General features: G+C 32.7%; 2 protein-coding genes across 8 annotated transcripts in view; both read right to left on the bottom strand.

Annotated features, from left to right (window-relative positions):
* Positions 1-2,330: 2,330 nt before the first annotated feature.
* Positions 2,331-4,140, bottom strand: LOC136975819 (BTB/POZ domain-containing protein 2-like). Its single transcript, XM_067270965.1, has 2 exons — positions 3,965-4,140; positions 2,331-2,967 (listed from the first exon to the last, which is right to left on the bottom strand). Exons 1-2 carry the CDS (start codon positions 4,138-4,140, stop codon positions 2,331-2,333), a joined length of 813 nt encoding a protein of 270 aa, XP_067127066.1.
* Positions 4,141-19,479: 15,339 nt separating this feature from the next.
* LOC136975804 (forkhead box protein P1-like) overlaps positions 19,480-23,063 on the bottom strand; it is a 77,145-nt gene continuing 73,561 nt past the window's right edge. For all 7 annotated transcript variants that reach the window (XM_067270942.1, XM_067270947.1, XM_067270948.1 and 4 more), the window contains exon 15: positions 19,480-22,095. In XM_067270942.1, the coding sequence (XP_067127043.1) occupies positions 21,918-22,095 (178 nt within the window). In that variant the 3' untranslated portion in view covers positions 19,480-21,917. The remainder of the gene's footprint in view (positions 22,096-23,063) is intronic.

Genomic DNA, 23,063 nt, shown 5'->3' with positions numbered 1-23,063 from the left:
AAGTACCAGCAGTCGGTGGTTTCATCCACTTGACTACTGGTGAGCTTATATGAAATGACGTTTATCTTTTCTTTATTAAAGTAATTACAATAAACGTACAGTACTATATCGTAATAAAATAGAATTGCCTATGAGTATAGCAAATAGGTGTAAATTCATAAAATAATTTTCTATAAAATAAAAAATCTGTAAATGATAAGCTGAGGCATTAAATGATATTCGCTTCGTCATTGGCTCCGTTAATAACTAATATTGAATACTTGTATGCCCATTGTTGCTCGGGTTTATGAGGTGTTGTTGAATTGAGAGAGGATAATAATAATAACAGTCTAAGTACCTAAGTAACTAAAACGTGCATTTATTGACCTCAGTATTTATAATAATGAAACAGTAAAAAAGCAAAAACTTGTTAAGGAAGCATTACTGGTGCTCAAACCTATAGTTATGAGGTAGAAGTCCAGCTGGTTCCGAAGAGCTTAAAAACCTCACCGGGTACATTCGGCAACGCATTTGTTTTTAGATGCCAATATTGCTTACCGTACTAGTATATCCATTTGTGGTTTATGTAGTGTTATTAAATTAGTATTCCGATCTTCGGTGGATTGGCCATCACTGAAAACCAAAAAAAGTTGTTTAGCAAAATTCTCTGCAGATCTGTCTCCCAATAGATGAATCTTCATCTGTACGGTCCATCATCTAAAGGAACGTCATTTTAGCGTGATTCCAGTGATGATACCTTTAGATATGCATTAAGCTATTCGGCAGATGTCGTCAGGCACACCTATTATCAACAAACCAACAAATAGCATTTATTTATTATTTTTTCAACAGATGGCGCTAAATGTAAAGGCTGCATGATATATACTGTCCTAATATTTTGAGGTAATATATAGCTTAGTGCCGATTCCAGAGTCTAAGTAATATTCAAACAAACTTTGGTCCGGGTAAGTTTAAGAATAAAGATTTGTATAAAGGACAAACCAACAAACTAACATGAACTGATTTATATATACAGTATGTATATATGGATGTCAAGCTATAAAACAACATTGTATTTTTACTTTCTTTCACAACAGATAAATATCACTTACAAAAGCTGAATATATCATGCAAATTAATAATTACAAACAAATCCATTAAAAATCAAAATAAACTTATATTAATATTACCGGTAATTCTATAACATAAAATAATATAAAAAAAGAACTCTCATAAAAATTTTTAAAATTTTAAATTATTAAAGTTTACATTGCAATTTTGATATGTTTAATAATTAAATCATCTTAAAATAAAGTATAAATGAATTTAGAAGAAAAAGTGTGAAAAACATTGAAAAACTTTTTGATACTTTGATGAGTCATAATTACATCACTAAGATAAAGTTTGAATTGTAGAATAAGATAACAAAATAAATCGTAGAAGTTTAACTTAATTGGAAGAAAACCAAACTACAGTCGAGTCCGCATAAGTCGACATCCCAAGGGGAAGTGAAAATGTGTCGAGTTATCCGACTAAAGCGAAGTTGAAAAAACCCACAATACTACAATTAGGAAAATATAGTAGTGCAATGTAATTCTGACCATCCATCACTGGCACTAAAGTTGGTTTCCACTCCAAGTACCCTAGCAATTTCCATCGCCTTTTGTTTCAGTATCGGTTCCGAAACAGGAAGATTCGATGAACGAATTTGCTTTAGCCAACGTAGGACAGCATCTTCGACATTTTTGTACGGCGACTTTCTCTGGTGTTTTCGAGACAGCCGCGACGAAAATTCAAGAAAAAGTTTTTTAATTTCCTGCTTTTTCTTCGGGATTCCCACCAATGTTGTTTGGAAAGGGGTTTTTTTTTTTGTTTTGCAAATTCGGCTTACGAAGTTTTCTTACATTCAACTTCAGAAACAAGTTCGTATTTTTCCTTCAGCATAAGCGTTTTAGCTTTCGGACACTCATTTCTAACAGAAATGTGAAACAGGTGCTACAAATAATGCATGACGTGAGAAAATGCAAAATCAGATTCTGCTGTGACGTTGATATAGATTGTATAATTTTTTTTCTGTTATTATTTTATATATAAAAATACATAAAATGTTAAGGAATTTTTATTAATATTTATATTGTATATTAATAAATAAGTCGACTCCCCTTTTGAAAAAATGAGTTCAGACGTCTATGCGAGCGTGGGACAGAAAAAGTATGTCGATTTATCCGGTGGTGACGAGTTAAACGGTGTCGAGTAAACCGGAGTTTTTTAACATTAATGCCTATGTAAGTCGGCCGAGATCACAGAAAATGACTACTTAACCGACGGTGTTGAGTTATACCTATGACGACTTATGAGGAGTCAATTGTACTGTAGTTACCTAATTTCGGTTGAGAAGGCTCGTAAGATTGATATCTCCTTGGTTTCTTCCAAACTTCTTCCACACGATCATTTTCGACGTTTCTCTGTGAAAATATTTCTTTAAATATGTCTAATTGTTCGTCTTTTGTAAGAATTCCATCTTCGCAAGGAGATCCACCAAACTCTGAACCTGTCATTGTCAGAAATCGTACATGACGAAGTAAAGGATCCAGGATTTGTCGAAGATTCTCCTGTTCTTCATTTTTACATTGTTCTTTTCCCCATTCAACAATTGCATTATACATATGTAATTCCGAAGGCAATATTAAGTCATCTTCGCGAACTATTTCCATTACCGTTTCAAATTTTGCAAATTTAAAGTTTTCGTTCCTAAGAACATTGTGCGAATTTTGTTTTATGAACTCCCAGCAGTTCATCCGTAATTCAGTTTGATCCAGAGATTTTGCTGCTTCGTATATGTCGATAACAAAATCCGATGTTATATTTTCTTTTAAGTAAATGATGGAGATATTTTTTACGAATGACACCATATATTTTTCTGCAAAGTATAAAGCAGTGATACCGTCTTCTGTAGATTCTAATGGCACAATATCGGTGTAAACATAACTGAAATAAAACAAATTATTTAACTATCTACGACATAAGTTTTAATTTTATATGTGAGGCGTGTCATTCCAAACTACGTGCTTTTATTTTAAAATTTATTTTATTCATCTTGTAAACTTCAGTATCTTCCCAAATCTTTGTTGAAATTACAATTCTATTGGCTCACATTATGTCCATTCTACTCGTTGACCAATGAATTGTCAAATTTCGGTTTAAAAGCTTTTGTTCAGTACTGAAAATTACACAAAACCGAATAAGATGCACTTTGGAATGACGCGTCTCGTGTGTAAAAGTGAATAAATAAATAAAAGTAACATGTTGTGTACAAAATATCAAGTACAGGGTCTTCCAGGAAAACGGGCGATTGTAAATAGACACCAGTAGTGAGAGACGGACCTGGCACATCCATAATAGACTGCCTATGAAAATTTCTGGAGTCGGTGGCCCGGATTTGATCCAGCTCATCCCTAGAATGGCAGACACACGCCTTAACACTCCGGCCATCCAACCTTCAAAATTAATATACCTTATAGGGCTAATTCTAACTTCAGTTTGTATGATTTGAAAAAGTTTGTGTTTATTCATTTTCAAAATATTAATAAATATTGAATTTGAATAACACACATCGTATTTCAAGCATTTTAATGTGCATATGTGCACATATCGCAATTTTAAGCGCATGTAAATCCAACCCTTACTTATTCATGTAGAAGGTAATTATCAAAACATAATTGAAATATAAATGTTTGAAATACGAAAAATGTTTATTCTAATATTTTAAATTATTATTATAAACTAACAAACTTTGCCATATTGTTCCCAGTGTAGACTATTCATAACAATAACTTCAATATGTATACACTTCGCTGGTTTAATTCCGAGTTAGGATTCATGTACATTTCGAAATGCACCCCACACTCAAATTAATTAGAAAAATAGTTTTTATTCAAATCTCGAAAAGCTTTATACAGTATATTAATATATAAACACAACTTACCACAGAAATATTTCAATTGCTTTGATATCATCGTCAGGTAAAGCAACTTCTTTTGCTCCATCAGCCATGGGTCCATAGAACATGGCCTGAAATACTTCACTGAAGAGAGACAAAAGTAGCTTGTGCGCTTGATAAGGCTTTCGTTCCGAACCTACTAACAAAGTGACGTCACTCATTTCATTACTGTTTTTCAAATAGGCTATTTTATCCCTTAAGGAAAATATCTGCGATTGCCAAGACATCTAAACAAATGAAACATGATATTGAATTACGTGTAATTTCGTACCTACATAATTACATATTAATATTTTTAAATTAAATAAATTAATTTTTAATAGTTTAATAGTCTATGTTTGATTGATAGACAAAATATATATACTTAATAAAATTTACTAAAATTTGATGTGTGTATAAATATATAATTACAAGAAGATAGTTTACATACATAATAGCACACCAACGGTGCCAACAATGGTTTCTAGTGTTGCAGAGAAAATTGCAGATTCAACGTTATCATAAAATGAAAATACATCTGAATCAATCTAAAAATTGAATTTTAAGTCATAAGAATAACCATTGTTCTGGTATTATCCTGCTTATCGATTTATTTATTACTAGTTAAGTAACGCTGCATCAGAGTGTAGTCGGAACAAACCTGCTCGCACCTTTATTTTCTAGATTATGAAGGGAAAAAGAAACAAAGAATCATTCGTTCTCAACAATATATTTGATTTCTATTGGATCATTTAAAGGTACAAATATAAGGTCAGAATAAGCCATTAATTAATTGCTATGCCAACGTTTCATGAAATTCTGACTTTCACTACGGGCCTTGGACTTACAGATTGAGTCGTAGCGATCTTTATTGTAACTTTTTAAAAATACTGAGTCAGTTATTTTTTTCACTCGACTCAATGTAACATAAGTAAGACCGATAGCTGTCTCTTTTTTCCCTATATCTATTTTGATTTTTGAAAAAGTTAATCCCTGTGATTTATGTATAGTCATCGAGTATGCTAAGGTAAGGGGAAACTGTCTACGAGATCGCAATATACTGCCATTGTTCAAAGAGTGTGTTATGGGGATTATTGGAAACAGATTACCATAGATGAATTCCATTAAAATAAACAGAGGAAGAGCTGGAGAGCGAGCAATTAGGAGCATATATAATGTAGCGTATAGTTCCTAGTCTACCATTGACGAGACCTCCTTGCACCCATAAGTTGACTCTCGGCATGATTCTGGCATTAACTGAGAGATACAAATACTTGGAGAGACCAAGAGCTGAGACATCTTTGGACGAAGGCAGGACAATATCTGGAGTGTTTCCAGATGCTATATAAGCAAGAGGGCATCCAGTTGACTGCAAGTAGTCTTTGTTGCTTTGTTTAACTTGCTCGTTTGTTGGATATAGCTCTACTGCCGTTTGGAACTGATCAAGTTCAAATAGGCTCGATTTCTTATCGTCAGAATGTTCAGATCTGTATCAGAAATCACCCGAAGCTAGATGTTGTAAGACATCTGTGAAGGAACTATCTGCGCTATTTTGTCTATGAGAATTACTAAGTTCAATGAACTTCTCAAAAGAATCAAATGCAAATGTAATGTAATGTCCCAACAAGATCCCTACCTTGTTAGGACATTACATTGTAAAAAACACTCGAGTAGAGAGGAGTATCTTTAACACGAGAAAGCTGACGAAAATCACCAAACAAATAGATAAAGAATCTACCAAACGGCTCATCTTTCTCGGGGCTTCTCTCCCTCAATCTTCTCTCGATCATGTAAAGCATTCTTGCACCAATCATTGACATTTCATCGATGATGATGAATTTGAGCGACTTCATCTCAATCTGGAATCTCTGTGCAGCTTCTCTATTTAGAGATCGAAATTTCGTATTAACGATAGGAAGACGAAGGAGAGAATGGATCGTAAAGCCATCAATATTGATTACTGCTGCTCTATATTATAGTAGAATAAGTTAAAAAAAGAAAACTTTTTAAAACTTATTATTCTATAAAGATTCTTTATATTTGTTGTGTATCGAGTTAGCGATAACATTTACCTTTCAAAATTACCGTTTTAATGCTTGTCATATTTTCCGACCACTAGATGACGTTTCTACAGGTGCGTGCAGGAAGCGACTAACACTTGACTTCATGCATTCCTTGTCAACATTATAATTCTAGAATGAGTAGTCCGATCTTGATGAAATTTTCTACGACGACACACCATCACTCAAGGATGAACTGATTAAAATTTCAACTCTCAAAAATGATCCATACTGATTAAAAACCCCTATCTCCAGTTCTACAAAAACAGATCATGTTTGAAAGTTGAAATTTTAATCAGTTCATCCTTGGGTGATGGTGAGTCATCCAAGAAAATTTCATCAAGATCGGACAACTTATTCCAGAGTTATTTTGTTGACAAGAAATGCACGAAGTCAAGTATTAGTCGTCACTACGTTCCAACAATTAGGAAATAGCAAATTATGCTTCAAGTTCCTCTTGTTTACTGAGCCAAATTACTTCACCATTTCCATTGCAACTTTTAAAAAATCTTCCTTTATAAATATTCGTGTTCCCATTACTAAAATTTGTTGTTACACCTAATAATTCTTTCAAAATTAACTCTGGAACGTATTTTCAACAAACAACTACCATGTGTGAATTTCAAACGAACTTTCCTGCGAAGGGTATTCAGGACACTATGTGAATGTAAAGAAAGCCATTCTAATAAACTTTCGAGATATTGTTTTTATCTTGAAACAATTTTCTCAGATATGCAACAATATCCAAGAAAATTGTCTGATCTTAAACTTCTTTTAAAGTCTTTAAAAATTAATTGTCATGAGTCATAGTATTCCAGAGAAATCTGAAGAATTTTGAAATTATCCTTTAATAGATATTAGACTCTTCATACAACTGATATTTTTAATTATTGATTAAATAATTGAACATTTTAAACAGTTTTGCATATATTTTCAGAGGAGTAGCCTCAAATAAAAGCTCATCCTGTAATGGAAGACTGATTGTTCCTTATGATTGGACATGTAATAAAATACACTGCAATTCAATTATTTATCATCAATGTTACAATAGTCGTGATTATAAAATATAATTATTAAAGTGAAAAAATAAGTGATTTTAAATATTTATACATATAAATTAATATTTATTTTTGGTCAAATCGGTACGCTGGAATTTTAAATATTTTATAATATACTCGTTTGAATAATACTTGTGTGAATAATAAAATTACTAGTAATACTAATAATTTATAATACTAATAATACTAATAACTTTACTAAATACTAATTACTAATAATACTAATAACTTTAATATTATACTATAATATACTAGTTGTGAATAAACTTGTGTGAATAATAAAATTAAAATAGAAAGCTTCATAAAAAATAAAAACAATATATATAGTTTTCTAATGAGATTTTTTGTTGCTGAAAATATGAAATGAGAATTATTTCATATTTCAAAGTGAATTCGAAAAAATTAATTTATCTATTTTCTAACAGATGGCGCAACATTGTCAATATGTGCACAATTTTAACCGCATCAATTACTTTTAAATATTGGATATGTTGACAACGTTGCGCCATCTATTAGAAAATAGGTAAATTAATTTTTATTAAATTTGAAATTTTCTAGAAATGTATTATATTGTACTATAATTATATATAACTTTAAAATTTGTTTTGCGATATATTTTTAAATATTTAAATTGTTATATCAACGTTAATCGTACTAAATAAAACGCGTAATAGATAAGTCTTTGGGCTAATGAGATAACAATTTAACATTTTATTTTATATTATTTACATAAAAAATATTGAAGTATCTCTTTTACTTTTAATATTTTAAATGAGATTTTTACAGTTATATATAATAAATTTTAAAGAAATAATTTTGTTCAAAAATAACTGCGAGATAATTTATAGGCGCCATCTGTTGGCTGTTTTTAAAACTAATTTAATTAGTAAAATCAAATTATTTTTCCGTTTTAAACGGGTCACTCTTCTTCCCTGGGATTGTGTAAAATATTCCACAAATTAAATCGTAAAAGTGATTGAGATGTGTAACCTTATACCAGTGTTTCTTAATAAGAAAATACGCATATTTCGGCAATATAAGATTGACAGTGACCTTTAAGGTTGCTGCAAAACATTACAAGTGAATGCAAAAAAGAAAGAGGAAAACTGTACTAACAATAAATAAAAATACAATTAACTGAATGAATTTAGTTTTTATGTGATTGACGAAGGAGGAGAAATCGTACTTGGGTACTAACCACACCTACGCTGTGTCTACAGCGTTAATTATTGAAAGTTTATTTCATATGATATAACTGTTCTAGAAACCTGAATGCTTATCTTCCAAAATTAAGATAGATTTATTCCGTTATACTTGTTTTGTTAGGTCCAATTACTAACATGAACAAGGCAACACTATGCCAGGAAAAGCTTTATTTTTGGCCTATAACATTCTTATTTTTGACGTAACATATTTACTATAAATACTACATACCATAAATCATTTGATAGACAGAACCTGGTAATTCGTATAAAAAATTTCCGGCAAATCAACACACTAAACACTGGCAGTTTTGTCTGGAGTTTACTTTTGAACAACGGGGTGGTGGCCACGTGGAGTTTACCGGGCTTTCTTCGCGTGTCTAACACTCGAATACGGGCCAGTTCTCACGAAGTCTTCCTGGGAAGTACAGTACCCCCCTCGGCAGATCGCCCACGTGTTGCGTTGCCACGTCCCATCAATCCTACAACCGCCTTTATATCCAAGAGGGATATCGATTGATATCAATAAAACACGCTTTTTAAATTTACTTTTTTAATCATAACGATCTTTTTTATAATTTATGATAAAATATAAAACTTATACGTCAATTTTTGTTTCCTTTTTAAAATCGATTTTGATTACTAAGTTTAGAGAAGAATCCCAAAACAATAATAAAAACTCCAAAATAAAATCAACATCATGGAGGAAAAAATACAAAGAACACATTAAGAATTTTCTTCTTTATTATTCGAAAGCGGTCGATTTTATTTAAAATTTTCTACCGATGAAAAAAAATATATATATTCTGTTATTTCTTTATTTTATTGTTTTTAACTTTTAACAATATCATAAAAATTTATAGATTTTTATTTTTCCGGTTTGAAAACGTTCAACCAATAAATCTATTTTTAGCTTTAGAACGGTTTTTAATCAAGCAATTTTTAAATAAATAAATATGAAAAGTTTATTTAAATTATTGTAAATCGTGACGTAAAAAGTGATTAATTATAAATAGAATTTTTAAATTTTTTTTTAATTATAGTGAAGAAGTCTGGAAATTTTCACTTGTTTTTTCCACTGTTTTCAATTGATCGATAATATTTACTAAATATACTTAAAGAATAAAAGATTGCATATTATTCATAAAATTTAATATTTAAATTGCTTTTCTTTACCATCTAAACTCGATAAATTGCAAGAAATTAACAAATTTGCACTAATTTTCTAGGTATTTATTTATAATTTCTCTCCTTTTAATTTTCATAAGAATGGAAGAAATCACTGAACATTTGGTCTCTGGTTCGCACCCCATCAGCAAGTCGTGGAGCGGTTTTCTTCACTTAAATAGCTTCTCAAAAAAGTCCCTTTCCTCGACTGTTACGTTGCTCCCATCGATTCAATCTAATCCTTTAAGTAATTAATAAAATTTCCGACATTCTGTTGTTATTTTTATATATCGCATCTCTAAAAATACCTTAAAATACTTCTCTATTTTAATCTTACAAATCAATTGCCCTCAATTTCTACTTGACCTACAATCTAGACTCATACATAAAAAGATCTAGACTACGATCTATAATTTCGAATTTTATAAAATATATTAACGGAATATGCGGATAAATTTTGAATGTCTAAACGTGTAAATAATTTATTAAATTAAGGTTATTAATTAAAAATTCTTCTGAGATTTCATTTCTAAATAAACGAATATATTATTTATGCAATCTTTCATTAAATTTATTAATCTGTGGCTTAATATTTGGCATTGCTGTATTTAAAATATAACGGACTTACCGTGTTGTGACCGTACGAATTTCACTTGATTTTCTACTGAAAAATAATTTATATCTTATCTTTTGTTGAAGAGAGAAAAGTCTATCGTTATCGGTACATCGAAAATTATAAAAATCGAATTCATAATTGAGAGAAGAAAGGGAAACATTAGCACTATCAAAAAAATAAAAGGTCTTTGTTACGCATACGTTTATGAGTTTTAATAGTGCATGGAAATTAAATAACCGTTTATAAAATAACTATACAATTTATAATTTTTATTTTTAAAACTGAGAAATAAAAATTATTGGACTGATGGGCTACAACAGCGCTAAACTCGGGTGATCTACAGAACTGTAGAAAGGCAGGACCCGCCTAGATACTGTAGCGCCAAAATTCAAAAATTCTTACATGGGTTAACTAGTAAATTGCTAGTAAACTGTCACACAAGAGTATGAAAAATTATATTAATAAAAAGTGTTTTTATGATTTTTAAATTTGTAATTGATTAATGAAAGACATCCAAAAAGTGGCATATTTAAGTTTGCCACTAGTGCCAAATGCTCTCTCTAGTCCTGGTGATCTGTCAACTGGGGTCTTTTCCAGGAGGATTTTCGATAGGAGTTTGTTTGTTTCGTTAAGTTTTTGGCAACGCAACACTTGGGCGATGCCTTCCGGAGGTCTTTTTAAGGGTAACTGGCCCATATTCAGGCGTTACAGACGTGGAAAAACCCGGAAAACTCACGACCGAACTCTCAGTGTTCAGGGAATAGAATTACTTGGCCACTGGTGGGCCTTCAATGGGAGTCTAGACGTTGTTTAGGTGTTATACATGCAGCGCCGTAACTAGCCTTGTATGCGCCCGGTGCGAGCATCTGTAACTACGCCCCAAAACTATGACCCAAAACTTGGTCCAGGGCATTTCTGCGCTCCCAGGGTCTACGCCCTGTGCCTGGGCACCACTGGCACAGCTTTAGTTACGGCACTGTATACATGTGAGGAAAACCCGGATAATTCCACTCTACCAACTTATCTACTAATGTTCAGTAATTTTTATCCACTCGATCACTAGTGGAACACTAAAAATTAACTGTACATAAATAGAATACACTAAGACAAAACCTAATTCGAATTCGTTAAGGTACTTGCATATGAATTACATTTACGTTTTATACATTATTTTGAAACTTATTTAATGTAGATGAGCCCTAATGTATCAAATCTACTGTTTAGTTTCATTTAAAATAATTAGAAGCAAAAACGTGCCCAATTTCGCTCTTCCTGTAGTGTCGATCCTCCCCACCATTCCAATTACTGAAGTTCTTCCGACAAGTATAAAAAGCGTCCGAGAATAACTCTTCGAGTTGACATTCTTTTATTATTTCTTAAATTTTCATCAACTTTCAATATTAACGAAAAGCCCATTTAAATTTAACTTTGGTCAGGATTGATTTCATTTCTTTGGAATAAAATGGCGCCTAAGCAAATTCTTACGGATAGACAAAAAAGAATCAAAAAACTAGATTTGATTCATTTCTACAAGCAAACTATACAAAGATATTCATGTGGTTATTAGAACCTTTTCAAAGAAACTAAGATCGTGTGACGAGGGAATATACAGACACGTGTTTGTCGATTTGTAGTGTATGTTAGAATTAACCAGTGTATCTGTTTATCTGTACAAAATACGCTACAAGTAAGGCGAAATCTCTCCAATTCGTTAAAGCAGTGGTACCGAAACTTTTCGGTTGGCGGGCACATATGTCGACGGTAAGCGAGACACCAATATTTTGTATAATTCGTGTATACTAAAAGGCTTACTTATAAATGATGTATCAAATGCGCTTGCGGGTCGGATTTGGCTGGGGATCACCACTGCATTAAATTATTAATGTTTTTTGCTGCTTTATTTTCCCTATTTATTTGTAAGTCATCAACAATTTTTACAGCAAATATTTCACTGGGCACAACTAGTAAATTTCATATTTTGACAGCCAAAAATTGGGCCCACTAGTAGCCGAGTGGATAAAACCACTAAACACTGGTGGTTGGTGAAGTTTTCTTCACGTTAGTAACATCTAAATAGGGCCAGTTTCTCATTGAAAGTTCTCCTGGGAGACATCACCTACGTGTCGCGTTGCCGTAAACCAGTGATTCTCGACCTTTTTTCGTCGCGGTACACTTTAATAATTTAAATATATCGCGGCACAAACGGTTACTTCGGTAAGTACCGCGGAACACCGGTGATGACATAACAGTGATTTTTAAACGCAGTTGGTTATTTAGGTCACTTTTTCTAAACGCCTTGGTAACTACCGGCAGTTACCGGTAACACCGGTTACAATTTCCAAACGCGCTCTAGCGATTAAAATAATTACCAAAAACAATTAAATAATTTTACTCGTTTACTCGCTACATTGATAGATAATGAGTAAAATCTCTGAATAATACTCCAATTTTCTTTCTTTTTGATAGGTCATTTCTCTTTTCTATAAATCCATATATCTGTGAAAATAAACGTAGATTCATCTTGCTACATTTGAGAATATAACCCCTATAATTTATCATGGGCAGTACGAGTGTTCCCGTTTCTCACTCATACCGGTCGATCCCATTGCGAGTTAGACCCTTCTTACATTGAGAGTAATTGCGACAGTCATAAAATCTTGCAGTAAAAATAATTAAAAATTCTGTAATATTATATTTATTTCGTGTAAATAATAACCAAGTTTAATAGCTAGTTTCTTTAAAATTATAAAGAAAAATGAATAAGATGGGCTGAAAATTGTACCTATTGTGTTGAAAATTAAAGGAAAATTGTTTATTTGCATACAGATTTTTATATTTATTCAAATGCTCAACTTAGATTTGAATTTTATTCTTTTAAGAGAAACAAAACTTTTTTTATTGCTATGATTATCGATTATAAATAATACTGTATATAAAATAAATACGTAATTATTGTATGCGAATCATCTCAGAATATTTAAAATTATTATTCTTTGATATGAACGGAAATTAGAACTGTGAAATAATTTATATAAATTTTTTTTCAGCAGTAAAAATATTTCAAATGTAATCAAATTATATATTGCAATATATTATTTAATCAGTAACTACACTCATATCCAAAAAATAAAGTATTAAATTGATCTCAAAAACAGCTCATCAGAACAGCGTGAAATATTACATACAAGCTGTTGTATTGTATTCTTTATACAACAAAACAATTGGGAAAGCAAAACTTTCATCTTAATTACGTCCGACCAAAAGTATTAAGCATTGTCATAAATCTTTTTGAATAGAAAAAGTTTAATATGGTGTTTAGTTGCTTCCTGCATCTGTACACTCCGTACAGCGATTGTTCCTGCTGATTATAAAATCAGCGGGAACAATCGCTCATCAATGCAATCGTTGTTTATCAGCTCTATCGGGAGCAACGTCCATTCTTGAAGAGATTCTTGAAGTTCCTGGAGTGTTGTTGGTGGAGGTTGGTGGAATGCATCTTGATTCCCTAGAGCAGTAATCTCCAAACTTTTTCGATCGCGTACCCTAAGACGAAAATAATTATAAGTTGTACCCCTGTAAATTTGCTAAATTTCTACTATAAATACATAATTCCTGCTAAATTTTCCACTACCCGCAATTTGAATTCTTCCCGTGTATGATCGCAAGTGTGAGAATCCGGACTTCAACATAAACAATCTAACGTCGTAACATCAACTTTGTCAACTTTCACACCTGGGAGTATATCCTTTTTAAGTTCTCAGCGTCGATAAAGACGCTTTCGAGCGATCTTCTGACCTATTGTCCTAATTTCATCATTTTAATATAATACCAAACGGGCAGTCCAGGAGTCGTTCTAGTCCCTCGATAGTTGCAGTCGTCGTCAGTCCCTCTAGGATTAGTCATCGAACAATTGTACTCTGTCGGATTTTCACGTTACCCTCAACTGTGCCTAGAAGGACTTTCCCGGATCGATCCACAACTTTCTTGATCCATACCTGTTCCGAACGATCCAAATCCGGACAACCTCAAGACCCTACACCTAGACCCGAGTCCTCGCGAAATCCGAATCAAGAAGCATCACTATCAACGCAGGTATTTCCTGACTCGCGAACAATTGTAAACTCTCTCGCTAGATAGATAGGCTGAGTCGATGTAACACGATATATTGTATTAATATATTGTATCATGTACTCCTTTTCGCTGAAATTAAACGGTTATTTAGTCATTAACTTTAGTGTCTGAGTACTTTACTTCCGTCGGGCTGTCTCTCTGTCTCCATCCGGAACCCAATCGCTTACTCACGCGGCAGCTCGCGTGACCTACTTTCCAACCCAAACCAATTTTACTGTCGCGGTTCCCGTGTCAACCGAGATACGGTGGTGTCAGTCCTGACAAGGCATCAAAGAGGTGCTGCCCTCCGGTCACACAAGTGATCATGAACCTACTTCTTCGGGAGGATGATTGTAAGATTAGACAGACTGCGGACAAGACACGCAAACAGTATTTTGAAGGGAAACTTGGCGTATCCCCAAGTATCACTTTGCGTATCCCCTTGGGTACGCATACCTCACTCTGGAGACACTGCTCTAGAGCATGTTTCTCATTGTGGACTACCAGTGGTTCATCATGCGCTAGGTGGTCCAAAGGCTAATCTAGTCATTTTTCTAAAATGCAATTTTATATTGTTTAATCAGAGGAAAGAACATTTTCAAGCATCACAGGTTACTGAATAGGTCAAGTTAGGTTACGAAATAGACGATATTTTGGCACATAAATTCTCATTATCTAAGGTGACGTTTACAGCATGTTGAGTAGCGGAAGCATAATGGTCTGCAGTTCACCTGTGATTCGATTTAAGTGGTCTTCGGATCGATAACTTGAGAAAAACACTGCCCTAGAGCATCCCATACGTGTTCTATGAGATCTAATTAGGTTTGCAGAACTGCTGCCCATTCCATTCGACGAATATTTTCACTATCAAGAAAGTTATTTACAAGTGACGCCGAGTATGCGTGATATTATCATCCATGAAAATGGAATCTGCACTCATAGCTAAGACCGTCCAAAAGGAGGGGAAGCTGGTGATTTTTTCCTCTAGCCCGTAGTGATTTCAGCTCCTATAAATTATTATTATTTTTACATTTAATAAATTAAGACATAGTCGCTCTGGAAACATTTTTTACTTCCCTAGACGATCTCCATTTTTTTTTTTTTGTTCTAGAACAATTTTTCTCTTAGATGACCGGACCTTTCTTTAGAGGCTACTCAGCCATCCAATATTAAAAAAACGTTCTTTAAAACAGGGTTAATCCAATTAAAATTATAAACATTTCTTAAAAATTGGAAAAATGGGATCTTACGACGTCTTTTCTTACATCCATGTCCATTCGGGAGTTCGGGCCTTTATCCACTCAAAAAATGCGCTGGAAAATGTAGATTTTGTTGACTCGGTCCCTCTGGTGACGATTTTTCATTTTAAGTTTTTTGAAGTACATACGTCGGATGTTAAATTTTTGTTTAATAAATTAAGACATAGTCGCTCTGGAAACATTTTTTACTTCCCTAGACGATCTCCATTTTTCTTTTGTTCTAGAACAATTTTTCTCTTAGATGACCGGACCTTTCTTTAGAGGCCCTTTATTATTTTTACAAACAAAAATAAAACATTTAGGACTGCCTTTGATTAATAAAGCAACAATACTACATATATTGTTCAAAATAAAATACTGGCAAGAGAGGCCCGCTAAGGCGAAGAGGAGACCCTCTCCACTCTCGGGTTTCGTACAAACTCTCGGCGGCCCTGTTCATATCTCTGAATAGCCTCATAAGGGGTTCGAAAACATCGTCTCTGTAGCTTCTTCAATAATGGCACTTCTTACAAAAACGTGAAGCTTAGTGCGGCGATTAAGAATAATGCCCTCTCCAGAATATACCACCAGTTAGAAACTCTCTTTCCCACTCGACCTCTCAGAGCAGATGCCTTAATCTCCTCGGCCATCTGGCCGTTCCTCTGGCATAACCATGGGCATAAATATTACATTTGTAGTCATGCCAATGAAAAAATTATACATTATTTGGTAAAAATTATAAACGATTAAACTTATGAAAAACAATGTTAGATTAAGGCTTTCTGTAAGTACACTATATCATAAATGAAAATAAATATATGGACAATTTCAATCAGTGATTCCACCTTATGCATCCAATATAATATATTAATTTGAATATAACTTCTTTTTTACTCAAAGAACTATTAAACTTTTCTTCCAAAAATTTTTTACCTTGACCCAAGTTGTATAAACAGCTTCAGGTTTGCTCTTTGACTTCAAAACTCTTGCTATTATTATTTATTTGCAAATGACATGCTCAGCTGATACTGGTTCCAAGTGCTATACCGGACTAAAGTCAAGGCGTAGCTACCCAAACAAGTGTTACATTAAGCTTCTGTGTTATTAATACATGTGTCAACATCTAGAAACTTTTTAATAATGTAACATGTGTTTAATATTACGGATTTTGGTAGTGCCATGATATGTTTTTATTAATTAAGGTTTAATATTTCTACACTTCTGTGTATTGTATGTGGTATAACACCAAGAGAGAGGATAACAGGTACAGTAAATACCGCATCCATCCTCCACATCTGTTTTATTTCTAGAGCAAGTGAAGTGTACAGTACTTGTTGATGTTTTCAGTGTGAGCATTTTTTATGTTATTATTATTATTTTTTAAAACATCTTTAACATCTTGACGGGTTTTCTGTGTCTCATTTCAGTTAACAACAAAGTGAAGGTCATATTTGAATATTATAAGATGCTTCTGTTGCAATTCGATAAACCCATTGTCAAATACGAAAAAAGTTAAATTACTGTATAAACTATAATCCTTAATTACACCTTCATACTGTATACGAATAGTATATTATTTATATTAAATATAAATCATAGTACAAAAATGTCGTTATAGGCTACTTCACCTTGAAAATCATTTTGAAAGTCACATAAAAAACACAATCACTTTTACTCTCAGAATTATGCAGTCCTAAATATATTTACTTGAATCCAGCAAATGATCCTAGACTAATTAAACAGTACTTTTTAACTTGGTACTGGTATGTGCAGGAGACAAGGACCTCAAAATAGAAATGGCAAAATTTAGTAAAGTAAAAATTGCATTACAAATACTAGTCGTATCTTGCTTGCTCGCCATATCCAATCACTTGGAACAACCATTCTTCACTGCAGAGATGACCTTTCTTTGTAGGCTACAAAGAAAGGTCATCTCTTTTACAAAAAAATGTTATATTTTTAATTGTGTTGGGATTGTCACTTGTGGACATTTTAGACTATTTTACATATTTGTGCAGACTTGTAGCCTACAAAGAAAGGTCATCTCTGCAGTGAAGAATGGTTGTTCCAGGTGATTGGATATGGCGAGCAAGCAAGATACGACTAGTATTTGTAATGCAATTTTTACTTTACTAAATTGTAATTTCCGCCAGCCCTTTTTTACAAAGAAATGGCAAAAGTTTTCAAATATACCGTTATGTAGTAATATTTTTTATCATAAATACGTGTGAATGATCTTATATATTTCTTGTGTATGCAAAAGTTATTTGTAATCAATTGTTTTTATTGCATTTATTTTATTATTAATATTATTACTCCTCCAAAACATTCTAGCAACGAGTTGCGTGACTTTCCTGGCGAAAAAAATATGTTTTATGTTTAAGAAACACATTAGCAAAGTTTAAAATTGTGTATGGTGTCGTCCGTTATGAAATTTTATTTATAAATAATTTTTATATAACAATATAATTATAATAAAAACTTTTTGAAAAGAAATTCCGAAACAAATACGTTTACTTTTTGACAAATTAAAAATTTTTACAAGTAAAATAATTTCATAACGTGAAAGCTTTTTGAGATATGGCACCCTCCTTAACTCCAACGGAACCAATGGTCTAATGTTCCTAAAAATTTCTAGAAACATTTCCCCCTAATACACAAATCTCCCAGAAACTTCAGAAATTTTTCACAAAGGGTATAGGAGTTATTAAGTTTCAAAGTTGATAGAAAAAATCGTGCCATCCACTCACCCAATACGTACACACAAACATCCATATACACAGGTAAAAATCAAATCCCCCAATTTTTCGCATTTCTGTATGTTTCAAGGTCCAGAGTCTAGAAATGTAAAAATCTTGGGGGATAATTTTTTGACTGCTTGACATACTTCCCTCCTGTTATATAACAGTCGGTAAAGTAAAATAATTAATGGCCCAAAAATGAAACCTTGCACATGGAAAATGAAAAGCAAGTTACGAACTTTAGATCCTACCAATTCATATTTTGTCAGACATGAGCTAAACCATGATGCGAATTTCCGTCTCCCCAGTCGGCCTATCCGTGTGGGCTACTGTAATCAAAATATTGTAATCAGCCTCTAATCAAAATAGGGCAACATTGTCAATCATAAAGTTCTAGCACATGAAAAAACGTCTGCTATTACCTTTAGTGTATTGCGAAATATCAAGTGGGATACCAGAAGTCTACTATGACAGGTATATGCTTCACTGCACAACACGAATACAATGCGGGAGTGGTAGAATGCAGTGACGCGTTATATTGTGGGCAAAATCGGCAATTGCCTGGGGAAACCAATCTTTTATAATAAAATATCTCCCGAAGAAGTGTCTGAAGTCAAAACTGTACACGGGGCTCCTTAAGTCAAATTCGCTTGGGCCCCGTGAAGCTATAACGCACTACTAGTTAAATGTGTGATTAAGTATAAGTTAGTAGTATTGATTACTATTTTAGCGCTGCTTTATGTAACATCATTTGATATTTTCTATTAAAGCTATCATTTGCATATCCACATTAGTCTTAACTTCAATCACTCTGCTTTACATTGGTTACACAGTGATGCATTGTTGCCCTCTTGCGTGTTGTGTAGTGAAGCATTTACTTATCATACTTGATAATCTGTTCTGGCATCACACTTGATACTTCTTCGAAATTCACTAAAAGATATGTATTTTTTCATTTACTACATAATTGGTAATGTTACCCATTGAAAATACATCAAGGATGCTTGCACTAAAATTACAACAGCCCTCTTTGATAGAAGGGCTGAAGGATGGCAATTAGCATCATTGTTTAGCATGCCTGACAGGGCAATCACTCCTTAAATTCGAAAACTAATTGTTTTGAAATAATTGACTGGGAGAGACTCTTGTTATTACCCTGTATATATTAAATTTATGAATATTCTTTTATCATTTAATATAACTTTTACCTGAATCTGCTTATTTACTAATAATACAAATTAAAGATTTATATATATATATATATAGTATGAAAATATATAATATATATTTGTTTATGATATACTAAATAAAGAATAAAACATCTACACATTACAGGATCTCAGCCATTTTGGCTGCTGCTCAATTTACTTTATTTTGGTCCTTTTTATACGATTACACATTTCTAGTGGCAACGGTGAGGCTGCCAAGTATCAATGGTCTACAACGTTCAACTCGACGTCTACATACAGTATTGTTCTATGGAGTTTTTGTTTTTTATTGCTGTGATTTTTTCCCATTCTCAATTACAGAATAGGGAGTTCAAGTATATCTACTTTCAGTCCACTGCCTACCAGGGCTAGGCACACATCAAAGCTACTAACATCATCCCTCAAGACATAACCATGTCCTGCACACTGGGATATATTTTTACAAAGTTTTTAGCTTTGTGCTATAAATAAAAAGATCATCTACAGGAACTTTTCTAAGACTAGATTTGTGTTATAATGAGGGAGCCGTTTCTACAATTTTTTTTTTCTTTTTCATGTTTAAATGTGTCAACAAATCACTACTTTCCTATAGTTATTTTTCCCTCATGTTTTTAATGAGAGTTTCTATTATGAACTGTGACCTTAACACAAAGCTCTTTAAAGACTGATTCTTCTCTGGACACAAAACATTGCCCGTTGTACAGATTAGGTGGCCACTAGGGCTAGTTGCAAGCTACAAAAATACCATTATTTCCAACAATTTTTCTACAACACAGACAAATTACATCAATGTGAAGTACACAAGAAACATACGGCATAGCTTGGTCTACTCCACAATATTTCAATTAAGTAGTCAACAAGAACCGGAAAGGTTTCTACCAACATCAGGCACCACTTGTTCATTCGTTCTCATTAATATAACTGTTGCTGTAACTATTCTTGATTTAATGATTTTTTGACAAACAGTTTTCAGAACCAATTATTAAAAATGACTGTTTAAGCTTTTTTTAATCCTTTCTTTCAAGCTTTATGGTACAATTTTTGTCACCATATACATCAAAACATTTTTTTCAATAATGTATATATAATATCAATGTCTGAAATGAAATCAGTTGTTACAAAAGACGGTGAGTCACATTTTGTGGTAATCAAAAGAACTTTTTAAAATACTTCGAGTTAAAAAATTATCCGGTAATGGATTCGCTGTTATTTTCGAACGTGGCAGCAATTCACGTTCTAATTAATTATAGCACTGTACACAGCTTAAAACTTTGAAATCCAAAAAATTTAACAAAAAAACTATATTTTGAATTATGCCTTATAGCAAATAGATTAACAAAGCTTGTATCTGTATACAATTTGTATACAAATATATTATATATATATTTATATATATTTATACTAAAAACAACTATATCCAAATTGCTCCCATGTCTATTTACTGTCATTATTTAACTGATTGATATGTGTGTTCTACACTATTGTATTTTGTCTCTACAACAAGATTCTAAGTGCACAGAGCTTGCTGAGAATGAATAAACTTATTATATATAATAATCATATTAGGCAAACACAAATACACTAAACTGCACTATGTGCAGAGTAACAGCATGCTCACTAAAACAACACTTTGTGCGCTTACAAATTAAAATCTATCATAACATTAGACAGCTCAAATTTGAAGTTTTCTCAGAAAACAAAATATTTAATTTCTGCATTAAAATGCAGTGTGCTCCTTAAAAATATTCTATTAAATCAAAAAGCTTTAGTAGAGAACAAAACACATGATTTTTTCTTTTTTGGTTGCAAAAGTTATCTTACATATTTTGTAGCTTAGAACAACACAATAGACGAACTTGGCTTGACAGTAACTGTGTCACAACAGGATGTTATTTGGTTCACTCATACTTGCAAAATACTATGAACAAAAGATGTGGCACCAGGAATGCTTATTTTTAATTTTCTACAATAGTGAAAGTGTGTTATATATGTTATGTGTGTATATTTATATATGTATGCATGTATGTTTTGTATGTATGTTATGTTCTTATAGAACATGCTGTTTAATACAAATTATATATCTACTGCAGAGCAACCTTGCTCTCAAAAGAGTTCACCAACTTTTATCACATCACTAAAACCAGTGCAATGGAAGTGTTCTCAGAGTGCAACTCTATATTATTAGGAAGTGACTTGGACAGCCATTGCTTGTTCATTAAGTCCTGCACTTTGAATGCAGTGGCAACAGATGGCAGGAACATTACAGTGTCCCCTTGGAGCTGAAAGAGGTGTAAGCTCTTGAGGTGATGTATAAGGAACCACACAGGAGAGAGAGAGACAGGTCACTTGTGATGAGGTATAGCAACAGCGAGGTATCATTATGGGTTGTTGTTATTTTTTGGCCGGAGAAGACTTCTGCTTGAAGCTGCAGCTCTAAGAACATTGATGGGAATTTCAAACTTGGTTTTTGTTAAAATTGTCCTTGACAGGGCCACATAATACAGACATGTACAAGCCATCTTATAGAGGCTATGATTAAATTAGCAGATTCTATCTGACCTATGGACAGACTGCTGCTGGTGGCTCGGATGCCACAGATGAAGAAAGGGAGAGATCTTCAGCTTCTTCTTCTTCTTCTTCCATATCTTCAGACATATCGTCTTGGCTAGTTGTAGTGACTCCCACAGGTTCATCTGATTCTGGCTCTTGTTTTATTATTACAGTATTATTGTTATGGCTATAAAAAAAATTAATCAATTACTATGATTACAGTTAAACAAAAAAGAAAATTGCAAATTAAATTATTTTAATTATTAAAACACAGGAATAAAGAAATCATCTCTGTAGATTAAATCAAAATTATCTTTTACATTTTAATAATAGAAGAAATAATATAAATTTGATATCTAATATCAAATAAAATCAACTTCTTGCACAATCCCTGGGACGGATAAATTAACACACTAAAAATCTTTTTATATCCCAGTAAAAATAGCTTTAGATAAAAACTAACGTTTTTGACCAAAAGAAAAGAATACAGGAACACGAGTATGATATCGCCAACCAAAGGCATACCACCGCCCTAGCTGCCTATGCCACAGACTCCGAAATACAAGCTGACCTCCATAGAGCCAAATTGGTAAAAATGTCAGATCAGGTTCAACACCTTCGCAACCTTGAAGCATTAGAAATATACAAAGCCGACCTAGCTGGCAACTGTATTAATGAGAAAGACGCCGCCAATATTTCGTATGCATGGAGTTGATGCTATGAGAAAAAGCATAAACAACATTAGCATGTTGCTAACATTTCTACACCAGCAAATACATTGTATTAGTTATTTGTGGAGATGTAATAATATTTTTATCACTACGGTAGCATGTATGGTGAAAAGTAGTTTCTAATTTTTAAATAATTTGGAATTTAAAATAATTTTAAACACGTTCGAATTCCAGTTTTAAATTTTATACTGGTCGATAGCCTGACTAAGACCAAGTTTTGGTCAAAAACGTTAGTTTTCATCTAAAGCTATTCATACTGGGATATAAAAAAGCTTTTTAGTGTGTTGATCTAATATCATATTAAGATATAAAATACATATATTCAAACAATATTAGGCTTTTTATGAGGCAACCTAGTAAGACGGATGGGACAAGATGTATCTAGGACAGACCATCACAACAAATTTCTGGGTTTTTCAACTGT

The sequence above is a fragment of the Centruroides vittatus genome, unplaced genomic scaffold, assembly GCF_030686945.1.
Source record: "Centruroides vittatus isolate TY-2023 unplaced genomic scaffold, ASM3068694v2 contig_388, whole genome shotgun sequence".
In the NCBI taxonomy this organism is placed as follows: domain Eukaryota; kingdom Metazoa; phylum Arthropoda; class Arachnida; order Scorpiones; family Buthidae; genus Centruroides; species Centruroides vittatus.
The sequence above is the reverse complement of the archived record's forward strand: the minus strand, read 5'-3'. Positions and strand labels throughout refer to the sequence as shown.

Coding starts and splice junctions, on each gene's coding strand:
- LOC136975819 (XM_067270965.1), bottom strand. CDS start 4,140: ATGAGTGACGTCACTTTGTTAGTAGGTTCGGAACGAAAGCCTTATCAA. Junction 2,968..3,964: donor GCAATTGAAATATTTCTGTG/GTAAGTTGTGTT, acceptor GTTTTATTTCAG/TTATGTTTACACCGATATTG.